Genomic DNA, 18,986 nt, shown 5'->3' with positions numbered 1-18,986 from the left:
CAGACACATTCCCTGCCCACAGTGAGTTTACAATCTAGAGGGTGAGACATACATTAATCTAAATAAATTTCAGATATGGACATTAGTGCTTGGGTCTGGGACAGAGGATGAATCAAGGGAGGAATACAGAGCGACGCTGAAGGGAGTGGGAAAAGAGGAAAGGGGGACTTAGGCAGGGAAGGTCTCATGGAGGAAATGTATGTTCAATAAGACTTTGAAAGAGGGGAGAGTCATTGTCTGTCGGATATGAGGAGGGAGGGTGTTCCAAGCCAGAGGCCAGAAGTGGGCGAGGGGTTGGTGGCAAGATAGATGAGATCGAGGAACAGTAAGAAGGTTAAGGTGTAGTAGATAGAGCATGGGCTTGGGAGTCAGAAGGTCATAGAGTCTAATCTTGATTCCGCCACTTGTCTGCTGTGTGTCCTTGGACAAGTCACTTCACATCTCTGGGCCTCAGTTACCTCATCTGTGAAATGGGGATTGAGACTCTGAGCTCCATGTGGAACATCCAATTTCCTTGTATCCATCCCAGCGCTTAGTACCATGCCTGGCACATGATAAGCGCTTAACAAATACCTCAGTTATTATTATTAGCATTGTAATTATTATTATTAGGAGTGAAGTGTGCAGGCTGGTTTGTAGTAGAAGAGTAGCAAGGTGAGGTAGGAGTGGGCAAAATGATTGAGTGTTTTGAAACCATTGGTGAGGAGTTTCAGTTTGATGTGGAGGTGGATGGGCAACCACTGGAGTTTCTTGAGGAGTGGGGAAACGTATCCTGAACATGTTTGTAGAAAAATGATGCTGGAAGCAGAGTGAAGTATGGACTAGAGTGGGGAGAGACAGGAGGCTGGGAGGTCAGCAAGGAGGCTGATAAAGTAATCAAGGCAGGATAGGATAAATTATTGGATTAGCATGGTAGCAGTTTGGATGGAGGCAAAAGGGCAGATTTAACGATGTTGTGGAGGTGGCACCTTTCCTACCCCAGCCTCCTTCCGTGCTTCCTCCCCCATGGTCAGCCAGGTTCCAAGACTGATGAAACCTAGATGTCCAGTGGAGCTTAGCAAGATCCTCATTCCAGCAAGAGGAGATCAAGGCACGCCTGTAAGCCACAGCCTGGGGCTTCTCTCTTTTTGAGAAGCAGCGTGGCCTACTGGATAAACCACAGGCCTGGGAGTCAGATGGACCTGGATTCTAATCAATCAATCAATCAATCAATCATTTATTGAGCGCTTACTATGTGCAGAGCACTGTACTAAGCGCTTGGGAAGTACAAATTGGCAACATATAGAGACAGTCCCTACCCAACATTGGGCTCACAGTCTAAAAGGGGGAGACAGAGAACAAAACCAAACATACTAACAAAATAAAATAAATAGAATAGATATGCACAAGTAAAATAAATAGAGTAATAAATATGTACAAACATATATACATATATACAGGTGCTGTGGGGAAGGGAAGGAGGTAAGATGGGGGGGATGGAGAGGGGGACGAGGGGGAGAGGAAGGAAGGGGCTCAGTCTGGGAAGGCCTCCTGGAGGAGGTGAGCTCTCAGCAGGGCCTTGAAGGGAGGAAGAGAGCTAGCTTGGCGGATGGGCGGAGGGAGGGCATTCCAGGCCCGGGGGATGACGTGGGCTGGGGGTCGATGGCGGGACAGGCGAGAACGAGGTACGGTGAGGAGATTAGCGGCGGAGGAGCAGAGGGTGCGGGCTGGGCTGTAGAAGGAGAGAAGGGAGGTGAGGTAGGAGGGGGCGAGGTGATGGACAGCCTTGAAGCCCAGGGTGAGGAGTTTCTGCCTGATGCGCAGATTGATTGGTAGCCACTGGAAATTTTTGAGGAGGGGAGTAATATGCCCAGAGCGTTTCTGGACAAAGATAATCCGGGCAGCAGCATGAAGTATGGATCCTAGATCCTCCATTTGTCTGCTGCTTGACTTTGGGCAAGTCACTTCACTTCTCTGTGCCCCAGTTACCTCATCTGTAAAATAGAGGTTAAGACTGTGAGCCCATATCCATGTGGGATATGGATCGTGTCCAACCTGATTTGCTTGTACCCACCCTAGTGCTTAGTACAGTGTCTGGCACAAAGTAAGGGCTTAGCAAATACCATAAAAAAAATCCTCGGTCTAGCTTGAATTCTTTCAGTTGCATATAAATGCTCACCCAATGGGAGCTTAGCACTGCTTGAGTAACAGCAGCAAGAAAAGACCAGCCAGAGTCAGAAAGATTCCCTGCCCTTGAAGAGTTATTCCGGGAGAGGACAGACCCAGACCAGAAACACACAAAATGATGAAGCAATTCAAGTGACACATAAATTCTACCAGGGGGTGATTCATGCAGGAAAGTGGAGTAAGAAAGGCAGGGGAGAGATGAGTGAGAATGGCAGAAGGGAAGGAAATATCAGAGAGCTCAAGAGAATAATGGGCATAGCTTGTGGGAGTCTCATTTCCTGGTACTGGGTTTGCCCCAGTCACCCTCCCTCCCCTAAACAAAGAATCACAAATAATACCCAAGTTAGGACAGCCTACAAAATGCACACATCCCCCAGGCCTATAATGTGCTGTGTTTGTGGTGATTGTTTTTTCTGTGGATGAGGCAGTTGCACTGTGGGAAGTGTTTGTTCTGCAACCCAGACAGGTGCATTGTGAGTATTGTAGTTTCTATGGCAGAGGCAAGTGAGGCCAGGAAGTTTGGCAAAAACGCAGTTGCCTGCTGAAGCTTAAATGTTCTGCAGTGCTGTAGCAGATGAAGTTAACATGTATCTGAGCATGTCGCCATGTGTGCTCAGAAAACATGTCTCTGTGGGTGTCTGAGAGAGCACTTCTGGTCTGGGTGGAGGATTGTGCACTTTGCGTACTGAGAAAACATCTCCATGTTGGGCCTGCCTGGGGAGCACATCTTTTTTGGTCTGGGAGCTCTTTTGTGTGGGTGTATGTCTCTGATTGGGTGAGAGAGCATAGCTGAGTCCGTACACATCTAAGATCGTATCTCCTTTGCGAATAGGAGTACGTGTGAGGAAGCCCGTGTGTGTGTGTGTGTGTGTGTGTGTGTGTGTGTGTGTCTGTCTGTCTGTCTGTCTGTCTGTCTGTCTGCCTGCCTCTGAGAACATGCCTGCGTGGTTCAGAAGGCGTGAGAGAAAGCCTGTTCGGGTGTCTGTGCGTATCAGCACAGAAGAGGCGAGAAGACACGTAAATTCAACCAGTGGGTGATTCATGCAGGAAAGTGGAGTAAGAAAGGCAGCAGGAAGATGAGCGAGAATGGTAGAAGGGAAGGAAATATCAGAGAACCCAAGAGAATAATGGACCCAGCGTGTGGGAGCCTCATTTCCTGATACTGGGCTTGATCCAGTCTCCCCACCCCACCCTCGCCCGCCCGCCCCACTGGGGACTCTGGGCACTGTTTCCTAGATCTTGGGGAGCCAGGAGTCCCTGTAGATTCTAACAGGACTCCACACTTCCCACAGACCCAAAATTCCAGATAAAATTAACTCACGTGGAGCCACCCAAAGGGCACAGTTTGGATACAGGAAAATCGTGGCTTCAACCCCTCCAGCCCTCCCCCTATGCTCTCCACTGCCCACCCCTTACCACCACAAAAGAGCCAGCAGCTCAGGACTGCTCCAGTCCCAAAACGCCTCCGAACAGTCTGACCCTATTCCTATCTCCCACCCTGAGAAAAGGGAGCAGTGCTCAGTTCTTCGGCAGATATGTTCACACCTCCATTGGAGAATCCAGAATCAGTAGGGAAAGGTTCCTGGGGAAGGAGGGTTTCTGGGTTGCATTTGGTGCAGCCGAGGCAGAGGGATAGCAGGGTGTTGGGACCCCACTGCACGTGACCAGTGGTTTGGCCGGAGAATAGTTCTTGGGGATGCTGGGACAATAGCACCAGTAGCCTCTGTTACAATTACACAGGTGAAGTAGTGCCCTTGGAATCAGTCTATCAGTGGTATTAATTGAGCACTTAATGTGTGCAGAACACTGTACTAAGCACTTAGGGGAGTATAATAGGTACAGCCAGTGGACGTACCACCTGCCTTCAAGAAGTTTAAAGACTAGAGGGGGAGACAGACATTAATGTAATTTTCAGATGGGTATGTACATAATTGCTGTGGGCCTGGAAGAGGGTGAATGTCAAAGTATTTAAGGGTATCAGACCCAACTGGGTTCAGACCAACACAGAAAGAAAGACTTAGAAAGGGAGGTGCGAGCATAATGAGGGAAGGCATCTTCGAAGAGCTATGGTTTTAGTAGGGCTTGGAAGGTAGGGAGAACGGTGGTCGGTTGCCTAATAAGTGGGAGGAGGTTCCAGACCGGAGGGAGAATTGAGCCAGGGGTCGGCAACGAGAAAGATAAAATTGAGGTTCGGTGAGTAGGTTGGTGTTTGAGAAGTGAAACGTGTGGGTTGGGTTGTAGCAGGAAATCAGGGAGGTAGGATAGGAGGGGCAAAGCTGAGTAAGTGCCCTAAAGCCAATGGAAAGACGTTTCTGTTTGATGCAGAAATGGATAGGCAGCAACTGGTGATTTTTGAGGATTGGGGAGACATGGACTGAGCTTTCCGTAGCGAAATGATCGGCAGCAGAGAGAAGTGTAGTCTGGAGAAGGAAGGTACAGGAGGCAGGGAGGTCAGCAAGGAGGCTGATGCAGTAGTCAAGACAGAATATCATCAGTGCTTGGATCAGAATAGAAGCAGTTGGGTGGAGAGGAAGGGGCAGATTCTAGAATTGTTGGGAAGATAGCTGACAGGATTTGGTGACGACAGACTGAATGAGAGAGATGAGTTGAGCTCAGAAGTGAGGCAGGCCCCACTTCTAGATCAGCTAAGGCTTGCCATTGGGTTCAGTGCTCAGAGGCCGCGGACCGGGGCCGGTCCAGATGGAATGGAGCCTAGGCCAGGTGATCTTGGGCCCTGGATTTCCGGCCAGTGTGGGCTTTTGCCTTGGGGGCAGGCCTTCTGGTGGGGCCTATTAGCACGGGCAACAGCTCTGAGGCTGGACGATTGATCGTGTCTGAGGAAAGTGGGGCTACCTTGCTTGGCTGGAGCAGAGGGCCCAGGCTCGTGGGCTGGTCAGAGAGAGTGGGGCCCTACTCCCTGACCCTCTCCTCCTCTGGTTCTGTAGCCCGTCTGACGGTTCCACGGAGACCCTGGCGGTGGTGGTGGTGGAGCCTGGAGAGACGCCATCGTCTCCCGAGTTCGGAGGGGGTCCGTTCAGCTCACAGTCAGATGAGACTTCGCTCAGCACCACGGCTTCCTCCACGCCCCCTACCCGCGAGCTGCAGGGGCCCGAGGCCGCTGGCCGGAGCCTGCTGCCCCTGGTCCCCGGCGGAAGCTGCCGCTCCTGCTCCATCGACTCGGCCTATGGCACCCTTTCGCCCACCTCCCTGCAGGACTTTGTGGCTGCCGCCGTGGAGCCTTCCCCAGGGCCACGGGAGTCAGCTGAGCCCCCCGCCTCTTCCGCATATCCCCGGCCGGCCTCTCCTCGTCTTCGCCGCCGGACTCCCGTGCAGTTCCTGCCCTGCCGGCCAGCCCTGTTCAAGTCCAAATCTGAGGCCAACCTGCTCCAGCTGTTCTCCACCCCCGGGCCCCCCAGGCCAGCGCTCCCCCAGAGCAGGAGCCTGTCAGAGCTCTGTCTGGGGGTCCCGCCTACCCGGGGCCTCCCCAGGACTCCGGGGGCCATGGGATCCCAGTCCCCATCCCAGGAAGCCCGGCCACACTTGGACTGCAGCGTCCCCCAAGGCCCTACGGGGGTTTCCGGCGGTGGTGGCCATAGCGCTGGTGGCAGTGGAGGCGGCAGTGGCGGCAGCTCAGAGCTGGCAGAGGCCAAGGGCAGGGTTTCCCCTGCTGCCCCCAGGTACCCAAGAGGACAGGAAGGGTCCGAGCAGGGTGACCAGGCCCCTCCCTGCTGTGAGTCCAGGGAGCTGGCTTCAGAGGGCCCCCCCAGGACCCCACCAGAGTTCCCCCCAACCTCAGTCCAGCACAGGAAGCTGACTTTGGCCCAGCTGTACCGTATCAGGACTACCCTGCTCCTCAACTCCACGCTGACAGCGTCGTGAGTGCGGGGTGGGGGTCCGGGGGCCGGGGAGGGTGGCAGTTCAGAGAAAACTGGGGACTGTATCTTGGGGGAGTAGAGGGTACATACCTCACCCTGAATTCATATGCTCCCTCAGATGGGAGGTCAAAGGTCACAGGTGGAGTTTGGGGCATCAGTTGAATTCCCCTCTGCATTTGCGCCCCTCATTGGCGGGGCCTGGAAGAAGGTGGTACAGAAGTAGTTGAAGTAGTGGTAGTGGAAGTAGAAGTAGTTGTAGTAGCATGTATTGAGTGCCCACTGAATGAGACACTTGGGAACTGCAGAATAAAGAAGTGACAGATTCCCTGCCCACAAGGAGCTTATACTCTAACAGGGGAGACAAACATAAAAATAGTTTTGATTAGAATGGTCAAAATAATTGGATTGATTACATGAGTCCTAAGTCAGGTTTAAATACGTTTATAAATGAAGGGACGTTAGGGCTCTGGGTGCTGGGAAATTAATCTGGATAAACTTGGGAGAGGTGGGGTTTTAGGGGGATTTGGTTGTCAAGATTTGGAATTGCCGTTCTCCATTGAGCCATCCTCCCACTCTGTCCTGCAGGGAGGTCTGAATTGCAGGAGGATCCCAAGGGGTCGCAGGTGGCCAGGGAGCCAGGCAGACGTCGGACTGCCCCTCAGAGACGCTGCTCTGGGTCCCAGCTGCAGGCTGAGACGTCAGCTCCGGAAGCCCCCATCTCCCCCATCCATGAGGAGGTCAGGGGAGAGAAGCGGAGCCGGATGCTGGGGCCCCCACCGAGAGGACCCCAATTTGCACTTTGTCAGAACTGGCTGGGGTGGGAGACGGGAAAGACCTCAAGCCCCCAGGGACCAGGAACCGCCCCCGCCCCCAACCCCTCCAGCCTTCCCCAGTCTCTGCCCCTGCCCCGCACTAATTCGCCAATGGCTGCCCTTCCCAGGGACACCTTCATCCCTACTATCCTCCAGCACCACTAAGGGCTCCAGCCCAGCCCTCCGCCCAGGACAACCTGACTTGCTTCCTTCCCACTGCTCGCTGGCCCCACCCAACTCCACTCACCTTCTTCCCTTTTCCCCTTCACCAGCCCTTCTTCTGCCAGTGGTGATCTCCAGTGGGAGTCCCTGGCCTGCTTAGGGTCAGTCCCCTGGGGAGCACCCTCCCAGCCCCCACCTCCAACCACTGGGTCCAGGGTCTGCCACAGTCCCCGTCTTTGTATAAAGGTGCATATTTATTGAGCTTTTGGTTTCTTTTATAAAGACTTGTGTATATTCTCTGGTTTGGAAAAGCCTCCTTATGTTTCTGCCAGGCGCTTTGTCTGTGTCTTCCTGACAACAGAACTGGGACCCAGGCAATCCTGCCCGCCTGCACGGTGATTCAGAGCAGAAAAGCTGCCCATGGGTGGGTGGTCATATCAGCCATTTACCACAACCTGGCACTGGGTGGATAAAGCCTGGGCCTGCGAGTCAGAAGGACCTAGGTTCTAATCCTGACCCCACCACTTGTCTGTTGTGTGACCTTGGGCAAGTCACTTAACTTTTCTGGGCCTCAGTTACCTCATCTGCACAATGGAGATTAAGACTGTGAGTCCCATGTGGGACAGGGACTGTGTCCAACCTGATTTGTTGGTATCCACCCCAATGCTTATTACAGTGCCTGGCACATAGTAAGTGCTTAACAAATATCACACTTGTTAGTGAGTTGCCCCACCTCAGCCTGAAGCCTGAGGACTCTTAGTGGTCTGTGCCGTGGGAGATGGGGCCAGGGTCAAACTCCCTCCGCCTAGCTCCTGGAAATATTTCTGGGCCAAACTTACAGGTACGGAAGCCATCCTGTGTAATGTCACAGGATGTGGGGAGGGGATAGAGAGACTGCTGCACTCCCAGCCTCCATCTAAGGAAGAAACCAAATGGTGACAATAACTGGCTCCTGGGCCGAGGTCCAAATGGCTGCTTGGTGCGTTGGGATGCCTAGTCTCCCGAGGCCCCCCTTTCCAACCGATCATGGCCCTCTCCAGGTCCTGAGGGTGCTCACCTACCACCCCTTCTGTGGGGAGAGCTCCCAGGTGTGATGAAGACCAGTAGGGAAGCAGGCCAGGTGGGTGGAAGAGGCAGCCTGTGTGCCCCCTGGACTCAGGGCCTTACCCTGCAACCGTCTCGGGGTTCTGCGAGCCTGCCAGGAGTGGAGAAAGGACCCAGTTGCCTGGCTCATGAATTCTCCCACTTTCTTCCTTGGGGTTCGGTGGTGACCTGAGTCACTGGCCAGGTAAAGGGGTCCCGAGCCTCGGCAGGCGGACCGGCCCGCCCCCTCTCCCCGCCCCGCAGGCTCTTAGGGCTTTGATCTCCCTTGGCGTTTCCTCCTCCGGGCCTTTTCGTTCATCAGCTTCCCCCCGGGGGTGGTGCCGCGGCTTTGCTGAGAAACGGGGTCGGGGGAAAGGGGAGGGCGGCGGGGAAGCCCCGGCCCCGGGCCCGCCCCATGCAGGGGCCCTGGCGCCCTGGCCCCTGGCCCGACGCGCTCCCCTCGGCGCCGAGTCATGCAGCTGAAGCCGGGGGGCCGGCCGGCGGCGGTGAGTGGGGGTCGGCGGCTGGAGAGGGCTCTAGCCCGCGGACCTCGACGCTCCCGGGGGAGGGGGGTGGGGGTCTTTGCCCGTGGAAGAAGGCGGAGGTCGGTGCCCAGCTGCCTCCGCCGGGGAATAGACCCGAAAGGCGGCGTTCGGCCGAGGGAAGGGAAGGACTCAGGGGGCGAGGGGATGGGGTGAGGGGATGGTCCGAGGGCAGGGGGGTTCGACGGGTGGGAAGGGGTTGCTCGGGATGCCTAGATTCTGTCAGCGGCCCTGTGCGGGGCTGGGGCAAGGGTGAGTCCTGAGGGGTCCTGGAGTTGGTGTCAGGGGGCCTGGCAGGGCTGGGACAATCAATCAATTAGTTAACCAATTGATGACAGCTACTGCCCACTTATTGTCAGGGGAAGTTCTATGGGGGGTGGGAGGGGGCTTGTGGAATGGGGTGGGGAGGTGCTGGGAACTCTTTGGGTTAGTGCAGGATTGGGGGTAGGGGGCCCTGTGCCCTGGAGTGTGGGCCTGAGGGTCTTGTGGGCTGGGTCTGGGGTTGGGGGCAGTCCTGGGAGTCTCGTGGGTTGGGGTGGGGGGTGCTGAGGATCTTTGGGTTATGGATGGGGGACCTGAGCCCCCACAGGGCTGGGAGGCTCTGAAAACCCTGTGGGTTAGAGGGGCTCTGAGACTCCTGTGGGTTGGTGGGGGTACTGAGGGCTGGGTGAGCTGAGTCTGGGGGAGTTCTGGTGGTCGGGGGTTGGAGGGCACAGTGAGTTTAAAGGGGCTCTGAGGCCCCTGTGGGTTAATGGTGGGGAGTCTGGGGGCTTGGTGGGCTGGGTCCGGGGGGAGTCCTGGGGGTCCTGTGGGTTGGGGTCAAGTGGCGCTGAGGAACCTGTAGGTTGGGGTGAGGGTGGGGAGGCTCTGAGAAACCTGTGGGTTGGAGTGAGGAAGCTCTGAGGACACTGTGGTTAGGGTAGGGGGGGGCCCTAAGGATGCCGTGGGTGAGAGTTGGGGGGGGGGTCTGAGGATACTGTGAGTTAGGGATAGGCCTGGGGGCCCGGACAGTGTTGGATTAGGTTCCAGGTTGGATAGAATCACGGGCCCTGAGTGGGTAGTTGGGGGAGGTGGTGGCCCTGAGGATCTTTCGGGCCCCACCATTTGAGTGGGTGATGGCGTTGGCATTGGGACCGGACGTGCCGCTACTCTCTGACCTAGTTCAGGGCAGAGCCAGGGTCGGGGCTGGGGCGGGGCCTTCCGCTCAGAGGAAGTCCCCCAGCCCGGGGCAGGGAAGCCACGAGGGAGCTGGGCTGGGAGGGGTGAGGGCAAGGGTGAGGGTCACTCCCTCTCCCGCTCAGCCCTGGCTTCCCCCAGATGCTGAACTCTGCGGTTTTCTGCCCTGAAGTTGGAGGTGGCAGAGGTTGGGAGGTGGGAGAGGGGTACTGGACAAGTCCCAGGGCTCAGAGTTTCTGGCAGATCAAGAGAGTGGACAAGGAGGCCTCCCCTTTCTCTAAGCCAAGCCCTGGGTGCCCTGGAAAGTGCCCATCGTGCTCAAGCCTGGAGCAGGAGCAGATGGAGTGGGCACCCTGAGAGCCAGGAGCAGATGAGGAGGGCATCTTGAGGGGAAGATGAGGAGGGCACCCTGAGAACCAGGTGCACATATGGAGGGCACCCTGAAACCAGGAGCAGATGAAGAGGGAGAACCTTGAGAACCAGGAATAGATAAGGAGGACACCCGAGAACCAAGAGCAGATAAAGAGGGCACCCTAAGAACTGAGTCTAGAAACCTGACCTGATTGCAGATGGAAAGCATGCTTTGGGGACCAAACTCAGTCCCCTTCCTCCACCAAGGAGACTCACTCCCTCTTGCTGGCCCCACAGGCCCTCCTGCTAGTGGTTTTGGTGGCAGGGAGTGGGCCACGGGCATTGGAAATGAGCCCCTCACTGAACACCCCAACCTCTGGAGCACCAAATTCCAGTTTGGGCCAGAACCCCCGCCAAAGAATGCCCCGGAGCCAGGAGTGCTCAGCTTCCCATTTCCTGGACAAGTCCAGCAAGTTGTGCTGCCAGAATTGCCCAGCAGGTGAGGAGGCTGGGATGGGTTGCGGGGACGGGGATGGGGATGAGGGTGAGGATCTGTCTGTTTATGGTTGTATTGTACTTTCTCAAGCGCTTAGTACAGTGCTCTGCACACAATAAGTGCTCAGTATATATGACTGAATGAATGAGGGGAAGAGAGGAAAGCAGGGTGAGGGGAGAAACACAGAAGCCCTTGGGCCCCTAGTACCTCTGACTGACCCCCCAAGGCTGTTCTCTCTTTCGTAGGTCACTTCCTGGTGACTCCATGCAGCAGCTTCGGGGGTCCTTCCTCTTGCCAGCCCTGCCGCCAGGGCACCTACCTGCCCAAAGAGAGTTACAATCAGGAATGTTTCCGCTGCCAAGAGTGTGACAAGGCAGGTGAGTGCAGGACAACAGGCACCTTTTTTATTTATTTTTTATTTTTTATGGTATTGCCTTACCATGTGCCAGGCACCGTACTAAGCACTGGAGTAGATCCAAGCTAACCAGGTTGAATACGGTCCCTGTCCCACGTGGGGCTCATTGTCTTTATCCCCCTTTCCCAGATGAGATAACTGAGCCACAGTAAAGTGATTTGCCCAAGGTCACCCAAAAGACAAGTGGCAGAGTTGGGATGAGAACCTAGGCCCCTGCTTTGTCCACCACACCACATTGTTTCTCACGCCTTTACCAGAAGCAGAAAGAAGGCCTTGTCCCTCAGCCTCTCCAGTTCTAACTCCAGAGATCCCTCTGCTCTCTGCCCCACAACCCTGGCTGTCCCCCCCGGGAATGTCTCCTGGTCCTCCCGCCTCTAATTGTCTCTCCACCCTCTCCCCGCGCTTCCCTTCTGCCCAGCCCTGCAGGTTGCGATCGAAAACTGCTCGGCCACGGGGAACACGCGCTGCGGTTGCGCGCCCGGCTGGTTCAAAGAATGCTCGGTGAACCGCTGCGAGGACGGCTCCCCCTTCTCCTGCCGCCTCTGCCCAGACTGCCACCAGCTCCACCGCCTCAGCCAGGGACCCAGTGAGTCGTTTCCCCACCCACTCACACTGACCCCTCCACCACCCTCTGCAGTGGCCCCTCTCCCTCAGAACAGAAATAAGGCGGAGAACAATCAGGCACCTATCAGTAATAATAATAATAATGGCATTTGTTAAGTGCTTACTATGTGCCAGGCACTGTACTAAGCGTTGGGTTGGATATAAGCCAATCGGGTTGGACACAGTCCCTGTCCCATGTGGGCTCACAGTCTCAATCCCCATTTTACTAATGAGGTAAGTGAGGTCCAGAGAAGTGAAGTGACTTACCCAAGGTAAGACAACTGCTGACAACTGGCGGACCCAGGATTAGACCCCCTGACCTTCTGATTCCCAGGCCCATGCTTTATCCACTACATCATGCAATCAATGCTATTTATTGGATGCTTACTCTGTGCAGAGCACTGTACTAAGCGCTTGGGATAGTACACTACAACAGAATTAATGGAGAGGTTCCCTGCCCATAACGAGCTGTAAAGTAATAATAATAATGATGGTATTTGTTAAGCGCTTACTATGTGCAAAGCACTGTTCTAAGCACTGGAGAGGTTACAAGGTGATCAGGTTGTCCCACAGGGCACTCACAGTTTTAATCCACATTTTACAGATTAGGTAACTGAGGCCTAGAGAAGTTAAGTGACTTGTGTGCCCATGCACTCCTTCCATCATGGATTACTTCAAAAAAGACGTTTTTGGGGTGGGGGAGGGCTTCGGAAGTCGAACTGCCTGCGTGTTCTGTGGGGGCAGGGCTGCCCTAACTGGCTGGCGCTGAGGAACAGGCTTGGCCCCAGGAGCCCCCGCCTCCTTCCGAGGTTGCAGCGTGGGGGTCAAAGCTGCCCCTGTGCCGGACACCGGCCCACCGGGTCCCACTTGGGTCCTGCGGGGCGTGGGGGCCAGGGCGGGGGGCGAGGGCAGCCGGCCAGAGCTCCTGCTGCTCCAACCCCGGCGGCCACAAGAAGTGGTCCCTGGATGACCATGGCAGCGGCTTCGTTAGATCCCTTGCCTCTAGCTCTGTCCCAGCATGAGTTAATTTTTCCTTTCACCCCTCTCTCTCCCTCTCCCCACAACCCGGCTTCTCCCTCCAAGACTCTGCTCAGTGCCCTTCCTCCCCTGGAGCTCTCGCCCTTCCCCGCAACATGGAGCCGGGGTTGATTCTAGCTTCTGAGGCGTTCTCCAACTGCGGACCCTGCTTCCCCGGCTTCTATGAGGACCAGGATGGCTGCTCCCCATGTCCCACGTAACTGCTCTCGCTCCGGGTGGGCCCGGGAGGTTTCCAATCCAGTCCATGACCACGCCTGGCTGGAGCATCTGTCCTGCCCTCTGGTTCTCCCCAGAGGTCAGAGCTGGGGGTGCCCACCCGACTTGGTTTCTGGACAGAAAAGCTGCCCTGGCTCTCCTCTGGCCCAGATGGAAATTTCCCTCCTCCTTGCCTGCTGCCAGTCTGGGGGCTGAAAAGCTGAATGGTGTTGGGGTGGGGAGAGGGAGGGAGTCCCCTGAGGTCGGGGGCTGGGGGAAAGAGGAATCCAGTAAAAATTGGGAACCGAGCACTCACCGGACCTCAGCAGGAAAGAGAAGGCCTGATTTGGGAGTGGGGCATCTGCTTAGACCCGGGGTTCAGGGAGGAGCTGATGAGGCTGAGTGGGGAAGGGATGTGATGGGGTTGGGAGCTGGGCCCTTTGGCTTGGGCATCCTGGGCCGGGGGGCTGTAGAGGGGGGCCATGATGGTTCCATGTACTTCCTTCGCAGGAAACCGTTTGACAGCTGCCCACAGGCCTGTGCAGGATACTGCTCCCAGCTGGGTAGGAGGTAGAGGGATATGGGGGCAGGGAATGGGAAGAGAACAGGGCTGTTGCTTCTTCTGGGAGGAGAGGTTTTTCGTCTCCCAAGACACCCTCACTCTCCCCCACCACCCACCATCACAGGGTCCTGGGTGCCGCTTACTGTAACCGGGCTGATGGTGGTGCTGCTTTTGCTTGGGGGAACCCTCACCTACTGCTACTGGAAGCGTCGCCCCCCTCAGTCTCCCATCCATGGGAATCACGGTAAGCCCTGCACTTCCTCCCATCCCTCGGGCCTAGCCCATCCTCCTCAGCTACCAGGGGGCAGAGCAGCAGAAGATCCGTCATGGAGGTTTTGGGGAAACTGAGGCTAAGATCAAGAGTAAGGTGGGGGGATGTGGGAAGGGGACCAGATCAAGGGCTGATTCCTCTTTGTCTCTAGTGGCAGATGAAGCTGTGACAGAAGCACTGGCCCCGTCGTGGGTAAGAACACTAGAATCCTGGAAGGGCCCTCAAGAGGTCATTTGGTCCAGCACCCTGCATCCAGGCAGGGGACTGCCTATGTCAACCGGACAGGTGGTTGTCTTTTCTGCCCTTGAAGGGCTACAGGAATGGAGCCTTCCTAAACTCTCCTAGTTCTAAGGGTGGGAGCCAGGTTTCTTTGGGGATATTGGCATTTGCCGGCAGCTCTTCATTTCATGGTTTTGGGCCATGATCCCACCCCCAGGGCCCTGCCTGACCCCAGGGCTGAGCCAACAGGACATGCTGACTCCAGGATCTCCTGGCAGGTGGCAGGCCTTCTAGTCCAATTCCCACTACCTTCTGGCCTGGCCTGTCGAGTCTCCTGTGGGCTCTAGCTGCCCCTGCCTTCCTTGGACAGAGGTGGGATGGGGTTATTTGCTTCCAGGCCCCTGTGCCGCTGCTTGTGGAAAGCCCCCCGACCCTCCCTGCCCTGGCCACCACGTCCAGCCAGCAGAAGGTCTGCGACCTCCAGCTGCTGGGGAACAGCTGCGTTGCCAGCGCCCCACTGGCCCAAGAGGCTCCCTGTCCGGAGGACAAGTGGCTCCTGCCCTGGAGCCAGCTGCCCGCTGGCAGAGGAAGCGGTGAGCTCCGTGGGACTGGGTTTCCTGAGAGGGTCCAAGGGCGGGACTGGGCCCCCTTTGTCCTCCCCAAGGAACCACCGGGATGATGGGGGGAGGGAGGAGGGCGCTGCCAAGGAGCCCCGCCTGAGTGCTCAGCGTCCCACTGGCCTGGGCCTAGCGGCCCCAGCCCTCCCAGCGCACTCTCATCGGCCCGCCCCCTCGGGCTGACCCCCTCCCCCTCGGGCTGACCCCCGCCCCCAGGCCCGGCGGCCGGATTGCTTCTGCAGCCGGGCCCGCAGCTGTACGACGTGATGGACGCGGTGCCGGCGCGGCGCTGGAAGGAGTTTGTGCGGACCCTGGGGCTGCGGGAGGCGGAGATCGAGGCGGTGGAGGTGGAGGTCGTGCGCTTCCGCGACCAGCAGTACGAGATGCTCAAGCGCTGGCGCCAGCAGCAGCCCGCCGGACTGGGGGCCGTCTACGCCGCGCTGGAGCGTATGGGCCTGGACGGTTGCGCCGAGGAGCTCCGCAAGCGCCTGCAGCGCGGGCTCTGAGACGCGGGCGGGACGGGAGGAGGCCAGGGGCCTCGGAGTGAGGCTGGGGGTCCCCCGCCTCCCCCCCACTCCAGGGGATTCAGGACCCCCTTCCCCCTTCTGGTCTCCTTGGCCCCCCACCGGCCATCCCCACGGGCCCCGGAGCAGCTCCTCGGGGGCCCGGGGCTGGTCGAAGCTCTAAGTATGGTTACTTACGCGTGTAGACATCTTATGTCACTTATCGTCTCTCTCGCTCGGCCCTGCGTGGCAGCGGCCAAGCGGTAGGCTCCCCTCTCTCCTCTGTTTCCCCCCACCCATCCCACCCCCGTACCCCGGCAATTAGCCGGGGTTTTTTTAGCTGCGTCTCGGGTGGGCCGCACACTCTTCCTGTCTTGAGTGAGCGCAGACCACGGCAGCCGCCTCATTAAACCTCTGTAGCCCTGCTCATTCTAGACTATGAGCCCGTTGTTGGGTAGGGGCCGTCTCTATATGTTGCCGACTTGTACTTCCCAAGCGCTTAGTACAGTGCTCTGCACACAGTAAGCGCTCAATAAAGACAATTGAATGAATGAAATGAATGAATGCTCATGTCTGGCTGTGTTATCGTAGCAATGATGATGTTGATGATGATGATATTTGTGAAGGGCTGCTGACTATATGCCAAGCACTGGGTTAGTTTCAAGATAATCAGGTTGAAGAACACAACTCCGTCCCACATGGGGTTCACAGTCTTAGTAGGGGAGGAAATTGAGGAACCCAGAAATTAAGTGACTTGCCTAAGGTCATAGAGCAGGCAAGTGGCAGAGCCGGATTAGAACCCAGATCCCCTGATTCTCGATCCCCTCTGCTCTTTCTACTAGACCCCAGTGCCGCTCGCCCTGAACGGAAATGGGGACGGGGAGGAAGAAGCTCCGAGGGAGAGAGTCTGTGGTGGGAATGAAGCTTTGTCTTTGGGTCGGGGAGAGATCGCCAAGGCCACAGTGGACCCGGGACCCAACAACCTTACATCTGTTTGAGGGACCCAGGAAGAAGAAGTCGCCACAGAGGCCTAAAGAATGCGGTTATTGGCCCAACCCTGAGATCTCCTTACTCTGAATCGCTTATCAGTGGAGGTGAGGCTGGGGTGTGGAAAGTGGAGCGTTTTTCGGTGTCCCTCCCGATGGGAAGGCGGCACGAATCAGCCCATCCGTCAATTGCAAGGGGAAAAAAGTCCAATAACCATTGAGACAAAAGTCCCCAGACCCGAAGCGGACGGTTAATTCCTTTAATGAGTCAAGGGATGGAGCTGAAGGGCAGAGAGCAGGAAAGAGACGGCACCCTGCAGTGGGCTCCGGGATAAACGTGATGAAAACGTCTAGAAACCCCCCCTTAATCCGGGTCCTCTCCCCCAGCTGCTGCAACGGCAAAGAAGTGGGAGAAGGAGGAATGTGACAGCTGATGAATCCTTGCTGGGGCGGAGAGGGTGAAGGGGAGGCGTTTCTTTATTTTCAAACCTCAACTTGCAAAATAGAAACGTAGAGGTGAAGGGGTTGGAGGAGCTATGTGCTGGCCCGTTGGCAGGAGAGGAAAGGATCAGGCGCGCCTCCCGGGGCCCACGCTACTGTCGGGCCGTCAGGCCGGGGAAATCTCCGCCGCCGCTAAAGGTTGTGAGGGCAGGGGAGGAGGAAGAGAAGGGGAAAGAGGGGGAGGAGAAGGCAGAGGAGGGGAAGAAGGAGGAGAAAGGAGGGGATGGGGAGGGAGAGAAGAGGGAAGAAGTAGAAGAAGGGAGAGGAAGGGGAGGGAGAGGAGGAGGAGGAGCGGTGGAGGAAAAGGGTGGTAAATCTTCAGCTTCTGGTAAACAAATGACTGAGGAAGCAAGCGCGCGCGAGAAAGAGAGATAGTGATCGAAGCTGGGGATGAACGGGGAGTTGCGGGGAGGGGGTGGCGAGGCACCCGACGGGGAGCGGGAGCGGAGATGACGGTATAATGCGGGGGAGGGGAGAGGTGGATTTAGGTCAGATTCCACTTGAGAAAAACCCCTTCGCAGCTTCCGGATAGCCCAAGGCTGAGTTCACCCAGCAATTTTTCAGTGCCATTGAGGAAAAACGAAAAAGGACGGGGCTGGGGAGGGGCGGGAAGAAGAGGCTGGGTGTACACGCCGCGACAGAAAAGGAACTTTCAAACTGTATGCAAACTACCATGCGAATCAGCGTCACTTAGTTCGGAGTCAAAGGCTCCGGCTCTTCTGTTGAGCGGCAGCGCGTTGGTGTTACAACTAAGCGCTCCGGGAAGAAAGTCGGCGGAGAGAAGCGGACAAAAGCGCTTTAGCGAGGAACGGTCACTGTTAGTGCATTAATGGGGTGGAGGTTAGGATGGCGGGGCTGGGGGGCGTCTCAGACCCCAGCGTCTCCACCCGTTCCAGCCGCCTCCGAATGAGCAGGTGGTGTAGATGAGGAGCTCAGGGAGGGACGGGAGACTCAGAAATGGGGGGCAAGGGAGAGAGAGGTGCAGTCCGTCCGGCTCCTAGTGCTTCGCTATGTCTCCTTTCTTCAGGATTATCTGTCTCTGCCAGGGCGCTAGTTTGGTCTCGTCATACCCAAGAGTCCTGAGTTTTTCTGACTGCTCCTTCTCCTTCCGCTCCTCTTCTTTCCTCAGAGTTTCCTCCTCTTTTCTGGTTACACAATTACAATTGTCAGTCAACAGCGGAGGCTATTTTGCGGGGGAGGGGAAAAGGGCGAGCAGCCGAGGCTACCGCGTGGGAGGGATGGACGAACAGGGGCGAACAGCCGAGGCTACCGCGGGGGAGGGAAAGAATAACAGGGGCGAACAGCCGAGGCTACCGCGGGGGAGGGAAAGAAGAACAGGGGCGAACAGCCGAGGCTACCGCGGGGGAGGGCTAGAACGGGTTGAACAGCCGAGGCTAACGCGGGGGAGGGCTAAAAGAACAGGGGCGAACAGCCAAACCTATAGCGGGGAAGAGACACACGAACAGTGGAGAACAGCCGAGGCTATCATGAGGGAGACGTGGGGGGAGGACAGCAGGTGAGGCTACTGCTGGAGAAGAGGGGAGGAGGGGGCAGCAGCCGAAGCTACCTCAGGGGAGGGGCGAATAACCGAGGGGAAAGGAGGGCTTTCGGAGTGGGAGGTGGATTCTGGCGGTCCGGGTAACACTCACCGTTTCTGCTCCCTGGAAGGTAAAGGGGAAGGAGAAGGCAGGTCACAGCGAGCCCCCGCCTCCCGTCGCCTTAACCCCTCCCGCTCCCTTCGCGTCCTGCGTCCCGCTCCCGCATCCCGCGACCCTCTCACCTCTCCTCCTCCAGTTTCTTCCGCAGGATGTCTCTTCTCCAGGCCGGCATGCTGGCCAGGCGCGCCTCCTCCTCCTGCTCCTGCAACACAACCACAGGCGCTCAGGGGGAGGGGGAAGAGAGCGAGCGGGAGAGGAAAGGAGGGAATTGGGTCTGGGGGCGCGGGCAGGGGCGGGAGGAGGAGGAGGCGGGGGAGGGCTGCTGCAGGAGGTGCCGACAGGTCCTGGCCACTCCGCGGTCCTGCGGCCCCAGGCTCGTAGATCCACTCAGCCTCGACGACGGCCTCTCTCACCGCATGCATCGCGACATAGGCGCGGTAGCGGAGGAGACTAGCGCGATAGGCGGTCACGGCGACCGGCCGGGACAAGGCGCAGCTCCCGGGAGGAGGGGCAGAAGGAGGGAGTGGAGAGGAGAGCAGCGGGGGTCGCGGGAACAACCGGACCCCCAGGGCTGCAGTCAGGGGGTGGGTCTTTGGAACTCGGGGAGAAGGAGCGCGGCCGCCTCTGCGGGGAGAGGTTTCTATCATTATTATGCAGGGCCTGGCGTGAACCGCACCCGGACATTCCCAGGCTGGCCAGGGCTCCCTGAGGCCCACCCGGGACGGACAAGGGCGAGCAGAGGCGGAGGGACCGGA

The 18,986-nt window shown here is 57.2% G+C and overlaps 3 protein-coding genes across 9 annotated transcripts in view; 2 read left to right on the top strand and 1 right to left on the bottom strand.

Annotated features, from left to right (window-relative positions):
* Positions 1–7,312, top strand: part of PLEKHG5 (pleckstrin homology and RhoGEF domain containing G5) — a 97,173-nt gene extending 89,861 nt beyond the window's left edge. For 5 of the 6 annotated variants that reach the window (XM_038746965.1, XM_038746967.1, XM_038746970.1 and 2 more), the window contains 2 exons: positions 5,112–6,041; positions 6,627–7,312. In XM_038746965.1, the coding sequence (XP_038602893.1) occupies positions 5,112–6,041; positions 6,627–6,636 (940 nt within the window). In that variant the 3' untranslated portion in view covers positions 6,637–7,312. Of the gene's footprint in view, positions 1–5,111; positions 6,046–6,626 lie in introns of those variants that run through there. The other variant, XM_038746966.1, reaches the window with a different exon arrangement.
* Positions 7,313–8,571: 1,259 nt separating this feature from the next.
* On the top strand, positions 8,572–15,089 carry TNFRSF25 (TNF receptor superfamily member 25). The gene is made up of 10 exons (XM_038747183.1): positions 8,572–8,604; positions 10,465–10,666; positions 10,909–11,040; positions 11,497–11,664; positions 12,765–12,915; positions 13,425–13,477; positions 13,601–13,720; positions 13,899–13,939; positions 14,364–14,559; positions 14,800–15,089. The coding sequence occupies exons 1-10, from the start codon at positions 8,572–8,574 to the stop codon at positions 15,087–15,089; spliced, it is 1,386 nt and encodes a 461-aa protein (XP_038603111.1).
* Positions 15,090–16,804: 1,715 nt separating this feature from the next.
* The window catches only part of ESPN (espin), a 58,332-nt gene continuing 56,150 nt past the window's right edge, over positions 16,805–18,986 (bottom strand). For both annotated transcript variants that reach the window (XM_038747184.1, XM_038747186.1), the window contains 3 exons: positions 18,354–18,433; positions 18,223–18,234; positions 16,805–17,718 (listed from right to left, as the gene is read on the bottom strand). In XM_038747184.1, the coding sequence (XP_038603112.1) occupies positions 17,571–17,718; positions 18,223–18,234; positions 18,354–18,433 (240 nt within the window). In that variant the 3' untranslated portion in view covers positions 16,805–17,570. The remainder of the gene's footprint in view (positions 17,719–18,222; positions 18,235–18,353; positions 18,434–18,986) is intronic.

The sequence above is a fragment of the Tachyglossus aculeatus genome, chromosome 5, assembly GCF_015852505.1.
Source record: "Tachyglossus aculeatus isolate mTacAcu1 chromosome 5, mTacAcu1.pri, whole genome shotgun sequence".
Lineage (NCBI taxonomy): Eukaryota > Metazoa > Chordata > Mammalia > Monotremata > Tachyglossidae > Tachyglossus > Tachyglossus aculeatus.
Note: the sequence above shows the minus strand (reverse complement) of the source record. Positions and strands in the feature narration are given on the sequence as shown.